Source organism: Lynx canadensis, chromosome D1 (genome assembly GCF_007474595.2).
Source record: "Lynx canadensis isolate LIC74 chromosome D1, mLynCan4.pri.v2, whole genome shotgun sequence".
Taxonomy (NCBI): Eukaryota; Metazoa; Chordata; class Mammalia; order Carnivora; family Felidae; genus Lynx; species Lynx canadensis.
The window spans coordinates 40,156,261-40,176,203 of record NC_044312.2 but is presented as its reverse complement, the minus strand read 5'-3'; the positions used below and the strand labels follow the sequence as shown (position 1 = coordinate 40,176,203).

The following is a 19,943-nucleotide window of genomic DNA, read 5'->3' as shown; positions in this document are numbered from 1 at the left end:
TCGGCTCAGGTCATGATCTCACAGTTCGTGGGTTCGAGCCCCGCAGCGGGCTCTGTGCTGACAGCTTGGAGACTGGAGCCTGCTTTGGACTCTGCGTCTCCCTCTCTCTCTCTGCCCCTCCCCTGCTCATGCTCTGTCTCTCTCTGTCTCAAAAATAAACATTAAAAAATTTTTATTTATTTTGAGAGAGAGCACGCGAGCAGGGGAGGGGCAGAGAGAGAGGGAAACAGAGAATCCCAAGCAGGCTCCGCTGACACAGGCTTGATCTCACAAACTGAGCGACCATGACCTGAGCCGAAATCAAGAGCCGGATGCTTAGCCAAATGAGCCACTCAGGTGCCCCTGTATTGAATATTTTAAAAGTTTTTAAAAGTCAGAGTTTTGTAGCTTAAGGATGAAAGCTAATTTGAAATAGTGGTACCCAGAGCGATTAATATGTGACTAATTTTAATGACAACTCAATTTTGTAATAAATGGAGTTTCTTCTCTATATATGATACATACTTAAAGGTTACATCATGTACAGGAAAGAGTTTAGTAATCCTCACATTAATCATTAAAATTGCTTCAAATGTAGTTCATAAATAAAACGTTTCTAATACTACGAAAATCACAAAGTCGGTAGGTTTGTCATAACCACTCTCACAGGATCCCTTGTCAAAGAACGAACAGTCATCTAGAAGCAAAAAAGCAAGTTGAGAAAATTTTGCGCCAAGGTGTTACTCAAGAAGAAACAAAACATAGCAGGCTGAGCAGTTGTGGGCCGGGGAATAATGAGTTGTTCAAAGAACCGGGAGCATCATGTGGAGCGTTAGAAGGTGAGGCTGAAGCAGGCAAATTAGCGGTTTCTGAAGGGATCCTATTCCATGCTGAGGACGTTATCCCATAGCCCGGGGAAAATTAACTGAAGGCCAGGAAGGGATGGACAGACACGTCTGAAAATTGCAGACAGTGGACCCAGGTCTCAAGTGGGCAGAGTTCTGTTCCCAACAACAACTGAGGCCTGCTTTCCTGGCAGAAGTAGGCAGAGGCCTTGGACTAGGGCCTGTGGGAAAGCTGACTGGACAGACCAACTCGTGAGAGGCTACTAAAAGCCATCCGAGGGACGCCTGGGTGGCTCAGTCGGTTAAGCCTCCGACTTCAGCTCAGGTCACGATCTCGCGGTCCGTGAGTTCGAGCCCCGCGTCGGGCTCTGGGCTGATGGCTCAGAGCCTGGAGCCTGTTTCCGATTCTGTGTCTCCCTCTCTCTCTGCCCCTCCCCCGTTCACGCTCTGTCTCTCTCTGTCCCAAAAATAAACGTTAAAAAAAAAAATTTTTAAAGCCATCCGAAATAATTCTGAGGAGCTTTTAAAATGATATACTGAGCATTTCTTGCAAGGTGGTTTAGGAAGTATTTGAATCGCTGCATTCTAGAAGAAGAACTTTTCAGCTATAAAGACGATTTAAAGCAAAAGTACTTTACTCCCTAATGTAGTCTTTCCTTTCAATCTCTGCATTTTATTGATCGTACAATAAAAGAATGTTCGTATGTAAGTTTTAGTAATTAACACTATAAAACTGTATCGATACGTCCAAAGCCAAGTGGATAATTGAGAGAATTCTTTAGATAATTTAGGACAAATAACACTTTCCCTGAAATCTTTGTATAATTGAGATTACAACGAGATATATCTTTCTTGAGTCACTTCCATAATTATCTTCTTTTGTCCCACTGTGCTTTAAAGTATAGATGGGAGCCTCCCTCAAATTAAAAGGTTCAGCTGAAGATTCTATGCATCTAGATGTACTATGCAATTGTTATAATTCTATCTGAATTGCGGATGTTTCATCTTAACGTGCACATCATAAACCATGTTATTTCAGTTTAATTTGCTGTTCTGTTTCCATGGTAATTATGGTTTGGGAGAATGGATTTTAAAAAAGATATATTTCAAGATAAGTAAAAACGGAAAGCACGTTGTGTTTGTTTTTTATGTCCTAATTTACAGATGTCTCACTTAACTTTTATTGCTATTTGTATGCATCGCTTTGAAATGTTTACATAATAAGAAACCAGTCTGTGGAGACAGATAGTCTTTGGATAAGAACAGAGAGCAATGATGTAAATTTGTTTGAACCGTGCAAAATTCAAATGTGAAGGCTTTGAAAATGGTAAATCATTACCTATGGAGAATTTGAATAACCAGTAAAAATGAATAAATAAGTTTAAGGTGAAGGGATTCTTATGTTTCCTGGGCTTTGATGATTTTGATTAAATTTCAACCCCAATTTCATGAATTAATGTGCAGAAAGATATTTATTCAGTTCTGAACAGCTCATACCATAGGATCTTTTTATGTAAAATTTTAAGGCAAGTTCGTTTGGTTTTTTGTTTTATTATTCATTTGTTTAGTCAGCATACGAAAATTTTAAATCTCACTGGTCTTTTATTCAGTTTCATCTTCTACTTTATATGTTAGCACAAACAACCAATTCTGTACTGTACCTTCCACCCAAATTGTGGAGTGCAAGTCTCCTAACAACTCATTTTTTATCATTGAAAAAACTAAAGTCACAGAAAGATCTAGTTACCTGCTTATGGTCAAGGTCATACAACTAAGTGTGGAAGAGCTAAGGAGAAGATATTAATTGAAAAACACGTTACAAATTATTAAGCCCTATAGGAATTAGAATTATTGTACAAGGACTTATTCTGACATCAAACAAACAAAACAAAACAAAAGAAGTATAATTCTGTTAAGAAAGCCAGCAAGGTTAAGTGAACTACAGAATACAAAAAGAGGATTATTTAGACTTCTCGAGGGCAGCATTGTTAGCTGTTCTGAGATTTTTCTGAAACGGGTATCATGTTTTTTAATTAAATGGCAAAGAGATTTGAAAGTAACATAGAAAAGGATGCAACAGAGGCAATAAGGATAGAAGAATATTTTTAACAATTACAAAGTTTTCTGTCCATTATTAACCATTAGAAATGACTTACCAGGAAAATTATTTTCAAAGAGACCCTGAGATAAGCCCAACACTTTTGTGACGCTCTCCCCTCTGTGAGACATCAGAGAAATGTAAGTGCTTAGCTACATGAACCAGCAGTATCCTTGGTGGTGGTGATGACGACCATCTTCCTCTTTTAGACTTAGCCAAGACCGGGAACCCAACAGAAGTGTGACACCTCCTCTGCCGCCTTTGCCATTTCAAACCAGAGAAGTGACAAGTCCCCTGGTTAGCGATGACGAAGTGTTCCCACTGGTGAGTTGCTGGTTGTGGTTATTTTTTTCCTTGAAGGACTGATGACTTTTACAGTGATACCTATATACTGGTATATATACACTCAGTTGTTGGGGAAAAAAAAAAAAATTGTTGCTTCTTGACTAGGACTCCAAGGTGGGCCTGTGCATCATTTTGGCCTTGCCTTTCTATAGAAGGAAAAGAGATCCGTAATGTTTCATGAAGTATTTCAATCTCTGGTTACTCACCTCTAGTGCAGGCCAGAATTATGGGGGATGCTTTTGAAAATCTTGAGTGCTTGGGACTTATCCCTAAACATCCCACGAGCCCTCCACGATCTGAATATTTTAAAGAGCTACAAGTGATCTTTTATGCCTGTTTAAAAAAATCTTTTCTATTGACTCTGACATACATACAGAAGCTTGCACAAATCAGAATTGGACAGCTTGATGAATTAGCACAAAGGGCACATCAGTGCAACTACTACCCAGGTAGAACAGAACATTGGTAGCACTCCAGAGGCACCCCTCACATCCCCTTCCAGTCACTCCTTCGACTTGCCCCCAAGGTAACCACTGTCCTGACTTCTAACGTCATATATTTGTTGTGGCCATTTGTCGATTTTACGTAAGTAGAATCCTATTACCTGTGTCCTTTGTGTCTGGCTTCTTTTGCTCAGCATTATTTCTGAGATTCGTCACCCATATTGTTTTATATGGCTGTACTTGATCCATTTTTGTTTCTCTGTAGTATTCCATTGTATATAAATGCTACGTAGAATGACACCACAATCTACCCATTCTACTGTCAACAGATGTTTGAGTTATGTCCTGCTTGGGAATAGCTCTGCTAAAAGCATTCTTGCATATGTCTCTGGGTACACATGGGTACACGTTTCTATTGCGTTTACTCCTAAGAGTGGAGCTGCTAGGTCATAGGATAAGCTGCATAAGGTCAGCTTTTGGAGGTAGTGCCGAGCAGTTTTCCTAACTGCTGGAGCCAGTTAATGCCCCAATAAGTAGTCTATGAGTGTCCTTGTTACATATTCTTTCCAACACTTGGCATTATTTGGTCTTTTTCATTTTAGCTTTCCTGGTCAGTGTGTAGTAACTTCCTATTGTGGTTTTAATTATTTGTCTGGTGACTAATGGAGTTGAGGACTTTTTCATGTATTTATTGGCCATTTTGATATTCTCCTTCGTGAAGTGCCTGTTCAGTTTCCTTGCCTAATTTTCTGTTGGATTGTCTTTATTCTCATCGATTTGTATGAATTCTTTACATGTTCTGAAGATAAGTCCTTTGTTGATTATATATCGCAGATGTCTTCTCCTGTTCTTAACTTGACTCTTCACTTAAGGGTATCTTTTGGTAACCAGAAGTTCCTAATATTAATACATCCAAACTTATTAATCTTTTCCTTTATGGTTAACATTTTTTGGTATGCTATTTAAAACTTTTCTCGTCCCAAGTTATAAAAATATTATTCTATGTTACCTCCTAGAACCTTTGGCTCTTTACCTTTTGTGTTTACATCTACGCCTGGAATTACCTTTTACCTATGGTGCAAGGTAATATTCTCAATCCCTTCCCCCCGTGGAAATAGCCGGTTGAACTTGCACATGTCTTTCAGTCCTGTAGATTCTATTTTTTTGTTTAGTTTTCTTGATCTATTGTACTAAGACCTCCAGGAAATGTTGAGTAGCGGCCATGGTAGAGCCCTCATCTTTCTCTCCTCAGTTACTGCAGAGGGAAAGCTTTACGATATTTGCTAGAGGTGTTTTGTAGATTTCTTTTAAAGATTAAGGAAATTCCCTCTTATTTCTAGATTGCTAACTCTGTCCATGAATTGATATGGAATTTTATCCAATACTTTTTCTGCCTCTTTTGACATTACCAAAAAGAAAAAAGAAAAAAAAAAAAAAGAAATGACCATGTGAGTTTTCTCTTTTGCTTGCCTAATGTCATGTATTTCTCGATTTTCGGTTGTTAACCCACCTCTGAATTCTCGGAATAAACTCCACTCGATAGCTGGATTTGGTTTGCTCACGTTGGCTTAGAATTTTTGCTTTGTGTTCACTAGAAGAATTAGCCTGTAGCGTTCCTTTGCTGTCCTTGTCAAGCGCTGATATCAGATGCCGCTGACCTCATAAGACAGGGAAAGCGTTCTTCATCTCATATTCCTCTGTTTCCTCATTTTCCTTGGCAATCTGTGTTGGTTTCTATGCAGAAGGTGAAAGAGCCAGCTCTCCCTGTCTTGAGAGAGTGGCCTCGTGCAGGTTAATTTCGGATTTACATTTTTTGGTTCTTGACTTTTCATTTGATCCTCTTAGTGTCTAGTTCTGTGCTGAAATTTTCTACTTTATGATTTAATTTCCTGAACATAATAATCACAGGGTTTTTTAAAGTAGCTATTTGCCTCCGAAAGTAAGTCGTACTGGTGGCAATTACTTTCACTTGTATCCAAAGTACATTTGTGTAATTTTCACTGCCTCTCCCTGATATGCTAATGGATACAAATTATAAACAATGACAACAGAAAATGTCTAAACTGGATGGGGTGTCCCATGAGTACTTTACTGCTTTTCTGGAATCCATCACCTTCTTTTGGGAGAGACTGGAAGTCAGAGTCAAGCTATTTCGGAAGGAGATGACTTCAAACCATTAACTTTTGAAGTGTCAGAGATCTCTAAAGCCTTGAAATGCTCTTTTGTGTTCATCTCAACATAAAATGCCAAAATTATCTGAAAAGAATAAAATTCTATGCCAACAAAGTAAACGAAATCAACTTCCTCATTTTAGCTGTAGGAACTACTAAGGGGACTTAGCCAATTCTGTATCGCAAATTTTTGATCTTGAAGGACTCCAAAGCAAGCATGTACTCCAGTGAGGCAAAAGGAAAACAAAACATGATGAATTGCTAAATGCCCCATGGTTCTAATATCAGATGATTTTAGCATTTTAGGAATGTTAGTCTCTGCTCAGATATCACCTCATCCGAGATGTCTGAGCAGCCAACCTGTGGCGGCCCCTCCCTCTTCGATCCCTTGTCCTGTGTTTGTTTGTTTTCATAGCACTTCACCGTAAGACATTTTATGTCTGCTTGTTTGTTTGCCTCCCTCCCCTAGAATTTAAGCTCCATGAAGGCAGAGATTTTTTTTTTTCTGTCTTTGTTTTACCGTTGTAACCCCAGCACCTAAAATAGTGTGTGGTACTCATAAGCACGTAAAAAGCATACAAGAGTATCCGTTGTATTAACTTAATAGACACTGGGCTTCCTTCCGTCTCTGAAATTCCACATTACTCCTTTGAGGACGTTCATGAGCCCCAGAGTCACTAGGAAAGAAAATTCTCTACTGTTTTAGGTCTGGGCGTGGGGAATTTAATCTGTGACAGGGCCCCAGAGTCTGAAAGACATAGCCCAGTCCACTGTTCTGAGTCCAGTGGTTTCTGTCAACTTCTGCATTTTAACTTCTATATCAGTACTGTTCCTACCGAGAGCACCAGCGACCTTCTAGTTGTTAATTAAACATGCTTTTAAGAACTCATCTTCCTCCATCATTTTTTCTTGAAACTCATATTCTCTGGCTTCTATCTGAAGCCAATGACACTATTTTCCACTGATTTTTCCTGCTGCCTGTTTCCTTTTTCCCAGTCTGCTTCCAAGTTTCTCTCTCCTATGCCTGTCCTTAGATGTCATCGTTCGTTCGTAAAATCAACCTGTATTACAAGCACCCAGGATATGGAAGGTTCTGTGTTAAACACATCTTTGATGAGACAGACAAGTCTACAGTCTAGTGAAAAAAAAGAGAGGAACCCCATCGATGGATGAATGAATAAACAAATAGTGTTATAGACACACATGATAGAATACTATGTAGCCATAAAAAGGAGTGAAGTATTGATATATGCTATATTGCGGCAGGTGAACCTCCAAAATATTATGCTAAGTGAAAGCAATTAGCCACAAGAGGTCATATATTGTATTATTCCACCTATGAGAAGTGCTCAGAACAGGTAAATCATAGAAACAGGGTGCAGACCGATGGTTCCACGAGCAGTGCAGGGAGCAGGAAATGAGGATCAGTGGCTTGATGGGTTCAGGTTCCTTTCAGGATGATGAAAATATTTTGTAACTAGAGAGAGATGGTGGTTGCACAACATTGCGAATGTACTAAGTCAGAACCAAATGAACCAAATTGTTCATTTTTAAATGGTCTTATTTTATGTGCCCTGTACCTCAAAAAAGGGGAGAGACAACTAATGACTAGAAACAAATGAATATGTAAGAAAATATCAAAGAATGGTAAATTCTACGAGGAAAGAAAAGCCAGTGATATGATAGGAAGTGATGGCAGTGTGGGGAATTACTGTCAGTTGAGTGGCCAGGAGAATGAGGAGGGGACGCTGAGTGGGGACCTAAATTAACAGAAAAAGATCTAAAGACCTGGAGGAAGAGGGCTTCCGGCCGAGAGAACCACTAGTGCAAATCTGCAAGGCAGAAACAAGAGTAGTAAAGTTTGAGAACCAAAAGGGGCGTGGGTGGGGTCTGGAGCCTAGAAGGGGAGAGAGAGAATGGAATGAAAGGGGGCCAGAGAAGCAGTCAGAGGAAGGCCATATGTGGAGAGACTGTAGGCCATAGGAAGGAATTTGACTTTCGTTTCAAAAATACCTTTGAAAAGACCCTTTGAGTGCCAAATAAGCAATAAATTCTAGAGGGCCAAAAGGAGAAGCGGGGAGAACCATCTCCGGGCTCTTTTCAGTAGTCCGGGCAAGAGATGATGATGCTGGCTTGGCAGCGTGGACACAGAGTAACACAGCGGATCCAGGAAACGCTAGAAGTAAAATATGGGGATCATCAGCATAGGGCTGGTATTTCAATCTATAGGACTGAATGAGTATAAATAGGGAAACTCCCAAGACCAGGCCTTAGACCACAATACTTAGTGGTCTGGTGGGGATCTTCAAGGAGAGGAGCAAAGTTTGATGGTGAAGAGGGGGGACCCATGAGTGACGAGATTCATCTGCAGAAGCAGCCACTGAGAAGACAAGAAGGAATAGAATCCACAGTACAGATAGGAGTAAGAGTCCCTGAAACAGAGTATGGCCTGAAATATGGCTATGGTGCAAATGGGTGTAGAGAGGAAGGGGCTCCCTCCCGAGAAAGAGGCGAGGACACCCGGTAATGAGTGAGAAAATGAATATACTAGTAGAATGGGCAGATGGTGTTAACTAACCTTTTGACACATGAGGTCCTCAACTGTAAGTAAAAGCAGTCCCTGCGGTAATAGAATTCCTCCTCCATCCACCCACCCCAGCATTCAGCTGCTCAGGTGCAGGCATGCGTCAGCACTTTATTTAGGCTTGGGTTTTACCAAGTACCTAGAACAGAGGAATGGTTACAACGATGGATCTGGAATATAAGCAGAGTCAGAAGGGAATGGATGCTGTGAGAAAGTAGGAATATGAGATGAAATAAGCTGGAAGGGTAATGGGTGGGTTGCTGAAAATCTTGATTAGTAAATAATGAAGTTATCGTTGATGACAGTGTCAAGAACACAGCCATGGGAGTGGGTGCCTGAAATGAAGCACTCTCCTAGATTCCTTTTTTTTTTTTTTTTTTTTTTTTTGAGAAACAGAGGGAGACAAAGCGTGAGCGGGGGAGGGGCAGAGAGAGAAGGAGACAGAATCTGAAGCAGGCTCCAGGCTCTGAGCAAGCGGTCAGCACAGAGCCTGATGCGGGGCTCGAACCCACAAACTGTGAGATCATGACCTGAGCCGAAGTCGGACGCTCAACCGACTGCGCCACCCAGGCGCCCCCAAGATTCCATTTTTGAACTGCTGTTTTTATTTGCATGTTTTGGATGATTTCAGTCAGACTCACAGCTTTAATTATCTATAACTTTGAAATATCTCTAATCCAAACCAACCTTTTGGGATCTGGATTGATATATCTCATTGTCTGCATGACAATCTGTTTGAGCCCCAAGTCACCTCTAACTCAGCATTATTTAAGATCAAATGCATTTTCTTCATTCATATATTAATTCAAAATTTTGTTTGAAATATACTCTGTGCTAGAAACTGCTAGAATCTGGAGAATCCAAAATAAATAAGACCTTACCCTTAATGGGCTCCTTCTACTGTTTTTCGTTTATCAATAAATGGCGTTGATGTCACGCAATCATCACTCAAGCCAGAAGTTGGGAAGTCATCTGAGATCAGGTTTCCTAGAATCTGAGATGAAGATTCCTATGAAAGTGATTTATTGAGGGTACTATTCTTGGCAGGAGGAGAGTCAGGGAAGCAGTCTAGGGGAAGGGAGAAAAGCTAAACAAGGATAAGATCTCAGCTAGAGAGGAGATTGGCGTGGTCTCACCAGGAACTTGGGGCACAAATTGCACAACAGAGTTGGTTCCCCCAGAGACAAGAAGTCTGGCATTTTGTACCCCCTGTCAGTTAGTCATTGCCTCTTAGAGGAGAAGGGAATGGGCTGAGGGGGGTATTACAACTTCCCAGATGAGGCAGAAGGCTCCGGTTCAGCTGAGGGCAGGTCTCCAGAGAACCAACAACCACAGCAGCTGGAGGACAGATGCACCAGCCTGGTGAAGGAAATTCCAGTAGGGCACCAACAGCATCCACTATAGTCCACCTCTTGAACCACTCAGATCCGTGTTCAACTCCTGTTGTTCATTCCACTCAGACCTGTCTTCTCCAAGATTCTGACTGGTCATAATTTCTGGGAAAACCTATAAGAGGAGGGTTGCTACAACTTGATGCTACAACCGGTTTCAAGGACTTGATAGACACCATCCCCTCACCCATTCTAGATTCCCCTCCCTCTCAGCTGGCCAGGTAGCTTGCCTTGTGGGGTGAGCCCCTGGTTCCCATGGCTTTATCCGGATGTGGTTTGCCATTTACAGTTAAAACTGGGCATGAGAGTATTCAAAGAAACCTCAGTGGCTCGCCTAAAACATAAAATATATTCTTCACTGCCCCCATTATACAGTAGTAGCCTTTGTAATGATTAGGGCCAGGTACCCCTGCTAGTATAGCACCTCTTTTCTGTGCCTCTGAACTGCCAGCATGAGGAGCCCAAAGTGGCTAGGTGCCAGCTAGTGCTTTAAGTGTAGTGAGACTCTTACAGGTCTCTTGGTAGAGGCATTTCTCCCTCTGAGACCCGGGACCTGTAGATCAACAGAGCCTAAAGATACAAAGACAGAAGGTACTAATTCTCCAAGTGGGTCAACAGAAATGATAGAGTGGAGCCATTCCTACATCCTCCGTTTCATTCCCAGATTCGTGTACCCTACCTGTTGGAAATACAGTAGCATATAAGGGCCATTGGTTTAAAGTCGATACCATATCCTGAAGAATAGTACCCCATCCTCACAAGTTAAAATTTGCAAGCTGATGCCTCAGTTCTGCCTTCAAGAAGCCTATCAGGCTAGCATCCTCTAGATGGTGCTATATGTGGTAAGACCAATGAATACCATGGTCATGCCCCCACTGCCGTACTCCTCTGCTGTAAGGTAGGTTCCTTTACTACTAATTAGGATCCCACGTCAGTAAATCAGTCTCTCTGCGAGCTTTCAGGTAGTGGTCAAGGCCAAGGCCCTTCAGGCAGGAAAGGCAAACCCATACAATATATGTCAGTGCTGCTGGTAAGGATGAAACATTGCCCTTTCCAAGGTGTCAGGGACCTGGTATAAACAAATTGCCAACAAGAGGCTGGTTGGTCTCTTTGAGGGATGGTGCCATGTCAGGAACTCAGCTCTAGTCTCTATTGCAAGCAGATCAGACATTCAACAAGCAACAGTTCACTAAATTAACCTTGGTGAAAGGGAGACCATGCTGTTGGGCCCGTCCATAATTTCCACCAGAGTGGCCAAGGACAGAGGCTAGATCAAGTCATCATACCCGCTTCTTAGATGCTCTGTCTCAACTCAGTAGCATTAGAGGAACTGTTTTGTCAACAGTAGACGGTTTTCTGCCCCAGATGGCATGGCCTTGGCTTCAAAATCTTAAGGGTCTTCAATGCAACTTGACTCGTTAAACTTTGCAGAGGCTGCACAAAGCAATTTTTTTTCTGTATCAGAGATTCTTCTAGTATGAGATCTTCCAAGTCATTTTGCCCAGGTGGTAGGACTGCTCGTACCCCATTCCCAACCTACTGCAGTGTCCTTTCTTGCTCTGGGCTCTACCGCAAACACAAAATGAAACAGAAACAGCCTTCTGTGTCACCCAGTAAATGAGTCAGATTATTCCACCCAAGAGTGGAAGATGCTGCTTCCAAAACCTGAAGAGACCTACCAAGCTTTGTGCTTCTTTAGTGATAAGAAATGCAAGGTGCATTAATTTGTGCTTAAGAGATATCCTACCATGCTCCATATAACTGGACACCTAAAAACGTGTCAAGCCCAGGGCTCCTGGGTGGCTCAGTCGGTTAAGCATCCAATTTTGGCTCAGGTCATGACCTCACAGTTTGTGGGTTCGAGCTCCATGTTGGGCTCTGTGCTGACAGCTCAGAACCTGGAGCCTGCTTCAGATTCTGTGTCTCCCTCTCTCTGCCCCTCTCCCGCTCTCTCTCGCTCTCAAAACAATAAATGGATATTTAAAAAAAATTTTTTTAAGTGTCAAGCCTGTGAACCATTTATGGGGTTTATCTTTCACTCTCTGGATGGAGTGTGTCCTTCCAAGCCTTCGACATACTTGCCACTTCCTGCTCATCAGATCTTAGCGTGATGTTAATGTTACTACATTATGCCCTATAATTTATAGCCCTTGGAATGTCCAGACGGCCCAGGCTTCTTCAGAATTTATTGTGACAGCATCCTTACATAACACATAACACTGGGGCAAGAACATGAATGTGTACTGTTGTCTGTCCCACGTGGACACCAGCTACTTACTTCTGATCCTCCTCCTCATTGGGTATTAAAAAGAGTGCATTTGTCAAGTCAACAGCAGCATATCGTGTACCTAAGTCTATAGTAAAGATACTCTATTCGGCACCACAGACACAGCTGGCGCTACTACTTGGATGAGTTTCTACGGCACTCCATTATCATCCGCCATGATCCATACACTTTGTCAGAGGCCAGACTTACGAACTCAATTCCCCTAGAGCAGGGTTCACCGGCATCCAGATCGTCAACTCTTGAAACACCATATAGAGACGTGGGGAAGATGGCGGCGTAGGAGGACGCTGGGCTCACCGCGCGTCCTGCTGATCACTTAGATTCCACCTACACCTGCCTAAATAACCCAGAAAACCGCCAGAGGATTAGCAAAACAGAGTCACCGGACCCAAGTGCAGACGAGAGGCCCACGGAAGAGGGTAGGAAGGGCGGCAAGGCGGTGCGCGCTCCACGGACTGGCGGGAGGGAGCCGGGGCGGAGGGGCGGCTCGCCAGCCAAGCAGAGCCCCCGAGTCCGGCTTGCAAAAGCGGAGGGGCCTGACGGACTGTGTTCCGACAGCAAGCGCGACTTAGCGTCTGGGAGGTCATAAGTTAACAGCTCTGCTCGGAAAGCGGGAAGGCTGGAGGACAAAGGGAGGGTGAGCTGCGGAGCCCCCGGATGACAGAGCTCAGTTTGGCGGGGAACAAAGGCGCTCGCCAGCGCCATCTCCCCCGCCCATCCCCCCAGCCAAAATCCCAAAGGGAACCGGTTCCGGCCAGGGAACTTGCTCGCTCCACGAGAACACCCAACTCTGTGCTTCTGCGGAGCCAAACCTCCGGCAGCGATCTGACTCCCTCCGGCTGCCACAGGGCCCCTCCTGAAGTGGATCACCTAAGGAGAAGCGAGCTAAGCCTGCCCCCCCTGCCGCCGTGCACCTTGCCTTCCCACCCCAGCTAATACGCCAGATCCCCAGCATCACAAGCCTGGCAGTGTGCAAGTAGCCCAGACGGGCCACGCCACCCCACAGTGAATCCCGCCCCTAGGAGAGGGGAAGAGAAGGCACACACCAGTCTGACTGTGGCCCCAGCGGTGGGCTGGGGGCAGACATCAGGTCGGACTGCGGCCCCGCCCACCAACTCCAGTTATACACCACAACACAAGGGAAGTGCCCTGCAGGCCCTCACCACACCAGGGACTATCCAAAATGACCAAGCGGAAGAATTCCCCTCAGAAGAATCTCCAGGAAATAACAACAGCTAATGAGCTGATCAAAAAGGATTTAAATAATATAACAGAAAGTGAATTTAGAATAATAGTCATAAAATTAATCGCTGGGCTGGAAAACAGCATACAGGACAGCAGAGAATCTCTTGCTACAGACATCAGGGGGCTAAGGAACAGTCATGAGGAGCTGAAAAACGCTTTAAAGGAAATGGAAAACAAAATGCAAACCACCACGGCTCGGATGGAAGAGGCAGAGGAGAGAATAGGTGAACTAGAAGATAAAGTTATGGAAAAAGAGGAAGCTGAGAAAAAGAGAGATAAAAAAATCCAGGAGTATGAGGGGAAAATTAGAGAACTAAGTGATACACTAAAAAGAAATAATATACGCATAATTGGTATCCCAGAGGAGGAAGAGAGAGGGAAAGGTGCTGAAGGGGTACTTGAAGAAATAATAGCTGAGAACTTCCCTGAACTGGGGAAGGAAAAAGGCATTGAAATCCAAGAGGCACAGAGAACTCCCTTCAGACGTAACTTGAATCGATCTTCTGCACGCCATATCATAGTGAAACTGGCAAAATACAAGGATAAAGAGAAAATTCTGAAAGCAGCAAGGGGTAAACGTGCCCTCACATATAAAGGGAGACCTATAAGACTCGTGACTGATCTCTCTTTTGAAACTTGGCAGGCCAGAAAGAATTGGCACGAGATTTTCAGGGTGCTAGACAGCAAAAATATGCAGCCGAGAATCCTTTATCCAGCAAGTCTGTCATTTAGAATAGAAGGAGAGATAAAGGTCTTCCCAAACAAACAAAAACTGAAGGAATTTGTCACCACTAAACCAGCCCTACAAGAGATCCTAAGGGGGACCCTGTGAGACAAAGTACCAGAGACATCACTACAAGCATAAAACATACAGACATCACAATGACTCTAAACCCGTATCTTTCTATAATAACACTGAATGTAAACGGATTAAATGCGCCAACCAAAAGACATAGGGTATCAGAATGGATAAAAAAACAAGACCCATCTATTTGCTGTCTACAAGAGACTCATTTTAGACCTGAGGACACCTTTAGATTCAGAGTGAGGGGATGGAGAACTATTTATCATGCTACTGGAAGCCAGAAGAAAGCTGGAGTAGCCATACTTATATCAGACAAACTAGACTTTAAATTAAAGGCTGTAACAAGAGATGAAGAAGGACATTATATAATAGTTACAGGGTCTATCCATCAGGAAGAGCTAACAATTATAAATGTCTATGCGCCGAATACCGGAGCCCCCAAATATATAAAACAATTACTCATAAACAGAAGCAACCTTATTGATAAGAATGTGGTAATTGCTGGGGACTTTAACACCCCACTTACAGAAATGGATAGGTCATCTAGACACACGGTCAATAAAGAAACAAGGGCCCTGAATGAGACACTGGATCAGATGGACTTGACAGATATATTTAGAACTCTGCATCCCAAAGCAACAGAATATACTTTCTTCTCGAGTGCACATGGAACATTCTCCAAGATAGATCACATACTGGGTCACAAAACAGCCCTTCATAAGTTTACAAGAATTGAAATTATACCATGCATACTTTCAGACCACAATGCTATGAAGCTTGAAATCAACCACAGGAAAAAGTCTGGAAAACCTCCAAATGCATGGAAGTTAAAGAACACCCTACTAACGAATGAGTGGGTCAACCAGGCAATTAGAGAAGAAATCAAAAAATATATGGAAACAAACGAAAATGAAAATACAACAATCCAAACGCTTTGGGACGCAGCGAAGGCAGTCCTGAGAGGAAAATACATTGCAATCCAGGCCTATCTCAAGAAACAAGAAAAATCCCAAATACAAAATCTAACAGCACACCTAAAGGAAATAGAAGCAGAACAGCAAAGGCAGCCTAAACCCAGCAGAAGAAGAGAAATAATAAAGATCAGAGCAGAAATAAACAATATAGAATCTAAAAAAACTGTAGAGCAGATCAACGAAACCAAGAGTTGGTTTTTTGAAAAAATAAACAAAATTGACAAACCTCTAGCCAGGCTTCTCAAAAAGAAAAGGGAGATGACCCAAATAGATAAAATCATGAATGAAAATGGAATTATGACAACCAATCCCTCAGAGATACAAACAATTATCAGGGAATACTATGAAAAATTATATGCCAACAAATTGGACAACCTGGAAGAAATGGACAAATTCCTGAACACCCACACTCTTCCAAAACTCAATCAGGAGGAAATAGAAAGCTTGAACAGACCCATAACCAGCGAAGAAATTGAATCGGTTATCAAAAATCTCCCAACAAATAAGAGTCCAGGACCAGATGGCTTCCCAGGGGAGTTCTACCAGACGTTTAAAGCAGAGATAATACCTATCCTTCTCAAGCTATTCCAAGAAATAGAAAGGGAAGGAAAACTTCCAGACTCATTCTATGAAGCCAGTATTACTTTGATTCCTAAACCAGACAGAGACCCAGTCAAAAAAGAGAACTACAGGCCAATATCCCTGATGAATATGGATGCCAAAATTCTCAATAAGATACTAGCAAATCGAATTCAACAGCATATAAAAAGAATTATTCACCATGATCAAGTGGGATTCATTCCTGGGATGCAGGGCTGGTTCAACATTCGCAAATCAATCAACGTGATCCATCACATTAACAAAAAAAAAGAGAAGAACCATATGATCCTGTCAATCGATGCAGAAAAGGCCTTTGACAAAATCCAGCACCCTTTCTTAATAAAAACCCTTGAGAAAGTCGGGATAGAAGGAACATACTTAAAGATCATAAAAGCCATTTATGAAAAGCCCACAGCTAACATCATCCTCAACGGGGAAAAACTGAGAGCTTTTTCCCTGAGATCAGGAACACGACAGGGATGCCCACTCTCACCGCTGTTGTTTAACATAGTGCTGGAAGTTCTAGCATCAGCAATCAGACAACAAAAGGAAATCAAAGGCATCAAAATTGGCAAAGATGAAGTCAAGCTTTCGCTTTTTGCAGATGACATGATATTATACATGGAAAATCCGATAGACTCCACCAAAAGTCTGCTAGAACTGATACATGAATTCAGCAAAGTTGCAGGATACAAAATCAATGTCCAGAAATCAGTTGCATTCTTATACACTAACAATGAAGCAACAGAAAGACAAATAAAGAAACTGATCCCCTTCACAATTGCACCAAGAAGCATAAAATACCTAGGAATAAATCTAACCAAAGATGTAAAGGATCTGTATGCTGAAAACTATAGAAAGCTTATGAAGGTAATTGAAGAAGATTTAAAGAAATGGAAAGACATTCCCTGCTCATGGATTGGAAAAATAAATATTGTCAAAATGTCAATACTACCCAAAGCTATCTACACATTCAATGCAATCCCAATCAAAATTGCACCAGCATTCTTCTCGAAACTAGAACAAGCAATCCTAAAATTCATATGGAACCACAAAAGGCCCCGAATAGCCAAAGGAATTTTGAAGAAGAAGACCAAAGCAGGAGGCATCACAATCCCAGACTTCAGCCTCTACTACAAAGCTGTCATCATCAAGACAGCATGGTATTGGCACAAAAACAGACACACAGACCAATGGAATAGAATAGAAACCCCAGAACTAGACCCACAAACATATGGCCAACTCATCTTTGACAAAGCAGGAAAGAACATCCAATGGAAAAAAGACAGCCTCTTTAACAAATGGTGCTGGGAGAACTGGACAGCAACATGCAGAAGGTTGAAACTAGACCACTTTCTCACACCATTTACAAAAATAAACTCAAAATGGATAAAGGACCTAAATGTGAGACAGGAAACCATCAGAACCTTAGAGGAGAAAGCAGGAAAAGACCTCTCTGACCTCAGCCGTAGCAATCTCTTACTCGACACATCCCCAAAGGCAAGGGAATTAAAAGCAAAAGTGAATTACTGGGACCTTATGAAGATAAAAAGCTTCTGCACAGCAAAGGAAACAACCAACAAAACTAAAAGGCAACCAACGGAATGGGAAAAGATATTTGCAAATGACATATCGGACAAAGGTCTAGTATCTAAAATCTATAAAGAGCTCACCAAACTCCACACCCGAAAAACAAATAACCCAGTGAAGAAATGGGCAGAAAACATGAATAGACACTTCTCTAAAGAAGACATCCAGATGGCCAACAGGCACATGAAAAGATGTTCAGCGTCGCTCCTTATCAGGGAAATACAAATCAAAACCACACTCAGGTATCACCTCACGCCAGTCAGAGTGGCCAAAATGAACAAATCAGGAGACTATAGATGCTGGAGAGGATGTGGAGAAACGGGAACCCTCTTGCACTGTTGGTGGGAATGCAAATTGGTGCAGCCGCTCTGGAAAGCAGTGTGGAGGTTCCTCAGAAAATTAAAAATAGACCTACCCTATGACCCAGCAATAGCACTGCTAGGAATCTACCCAAGGGATACAGGAGTACTGATGCATAGGGGCACTTGTACCCCAATGTTCATAGCAGCACTCTCAACAATAGCCAAATTATGGAAAGAGCCTAAATGTCCATCAACTGATGAATGGATAAAGAAATTGTGGTTTATATACACAATGGAATACTACGTGGCAATAAGAAAAAATGAAATATGGCCTTTTGTAGCAACGTGGATGGAACTGGAGAGTGTGATGCTAAGTGAAATAAGCCATACAGAGAAAGACAGATACCATATGGTTTCACTCTTATGTGGATCCTGAGAAACTTAACAGGAACCCATGGGGGAGGGGAAGGTAAAAAAAAATAAAAAAAGGACGTTAGAGTGGGAGAGAGCCAAAGCATAAGAGACTGTTAAAAACTGAGAACAAACTGAGGGTTGATGGGGGGTGGGAGGGAGGGGCGGGTGGGTGATGGGTATTGAGGAGGGCACCTTTTGGGATGAGCACTGGGTGTTGTATGGAAACAAATTTGTCAATAAACTTCATATAAAAAAAAAAAAAAAAACAATCAACAAACCAGAAAAAAAAAAAAAAAAAGAAACACCATATAAAGCTCCATTCTTCCAATAAAACAAAAGTTGAAGAAGAGTTCAGGGACCCCAGAACTAGAAAATTAAAGTACAGATGTCCTCAACTTATTTTTTAAATTAACCTAAAACAGTAGTTTGAATGAAGCACGTGTACACGTGTGTGTGTGTGTGCATGTGCACACGCGTGCATTAGTAAGAACTTAGGTCACAGGCAGTTAAATGAGCCGTGAAGTGTGGAACTGGGCGCTTACCATGACGCTTTCTCAGTGGACAAACGAAATACTTTCCCGCGTCATGGCGTTCCCCAGGAGGAAGCCACTCTTACCCAGGATGCATTGTGCTGCCAGCCCTCCTCACCCGGCCAACTCCAGACAGCGATTAGCTCCCATTTTCAGCCAGTCCTTAATTTTTCCCCCTATATAAGCTTTCTTTGCCCCCGTCCTACTGTAATCTTAACATTAGCTTTTTGGAGTTGCTTGTTTTCAGATGAAAACCCTTGGCTTTACAAATTAGTTGAGTGTGTTTGAGGCAAGTTCCATGGGAATTTTGTGGGCCCTGCATTTGCAGCTGGACATGGTAATATTCACTTCTGGAGCTTTTGAATATAAGGGTGCTGTGATGTTGTCATTTGTGGAGGATTGCACGAGCAGTCACTGCGTTATACCAGTAGGGACGGTTCAGCCTAGATTGTTTCATTAAGAGCTGTACCGTCTGACAGCGTGCCGGGGATGAGGCATGCCTGGAAACAGGAAGGTTTAAAAGGCTTTGTGTTCCTCACCTAACGTTTCTTTCTCTCTTTAGTCTCCCCCAGATATAGTCTTCCCAGCCTCTTTGGCTGCACAGCATTTCCTTCTGGAGGAAGAGAAGCGAGCAAAAGAATTTGAAAAACTTCTAAATACACATATTGATGAACTGCAAAAACATACAGAATTCACTCTTAATAAATACACCAAGCTAAAACAAAATAGACACATTTGAGCTTTTAAACTCTTTTATTTGCTTCCCCCACCCCAAGGGAAAAAAAAAAAAAAAGCTCTGGCAAAACATTTACAAAGCTGGATAATGAAACTGAGAAATTTTGTTCTGTTTTCTTGAGTAAATCATTTCTGTTAGGCAGCTAGAAAATAGTAGGTATTTTGTTCGAGAAAGCTGTTTGTATTTCTGCATTAACATAATAAATTCTTTGGCTATAGAGTTACTATTAAAAAAACATGACTACGCCAAAAGAGATTTTTTTTTTCCAGTCTAAAGAATATTTTGGAATTAAATATGGAGTTTTTTCCCCCACTTGAATCATGTATACCGAAAACCCATTTCCTCTGTAACAACACAAAACGAGGGAAAGGGAAAATGCTGCATTTCAAATATCCAGGGCAGCTCAGTTGTACTGGGTTTGAAAACTCAAGAATTTTTCCAAATGAAAAAACCTTATTTTGAGCTCTGTAAACATCCTAAATTTCTGTTCGAAATTTCTTGTAGAAATAGCTTTACCGGTTCTACAATCATCCTTGTAATGTCTCTCTGTTTTAACACAATTAAGACATGGAACGTGCTGTTTACACATTTGAAATGTATGTAC

General features: G+C 42.0%; 1 protein-coding gene across 4 annotated transcripts in view; it reads left to right on the top strand.

The window, feature by feature from the left end:
* The window catches only part of DEUP1 (deuterosome assembly protein 1), an 86,029-nt gene extending 66,659 nt beyond the window's left edge, over positions 1-19,370 (top strand). For all 4 annotated transcript variants that reach the window (XM_030333426.1, XM_030333425.1, XM_030333424.1 and 1 more), the window contains 2 exons: positions 3,132-3,246; positions 19,166-19,370. In XM_030333426.1, coding sequence (XP_030189286.1) covers positions 3,132-3,246; positions 19,166-19,342 — 292 coding nt within the window. In that variant the 3' untranslated portion in view covers positions 19,343-19,370. The remainder of the gene's footprint in view (positions 1-3,131; positions 3,247-19,165) is intronic.
* Positions 19,371-19,943: the final 573 nt, after the last annotated feature.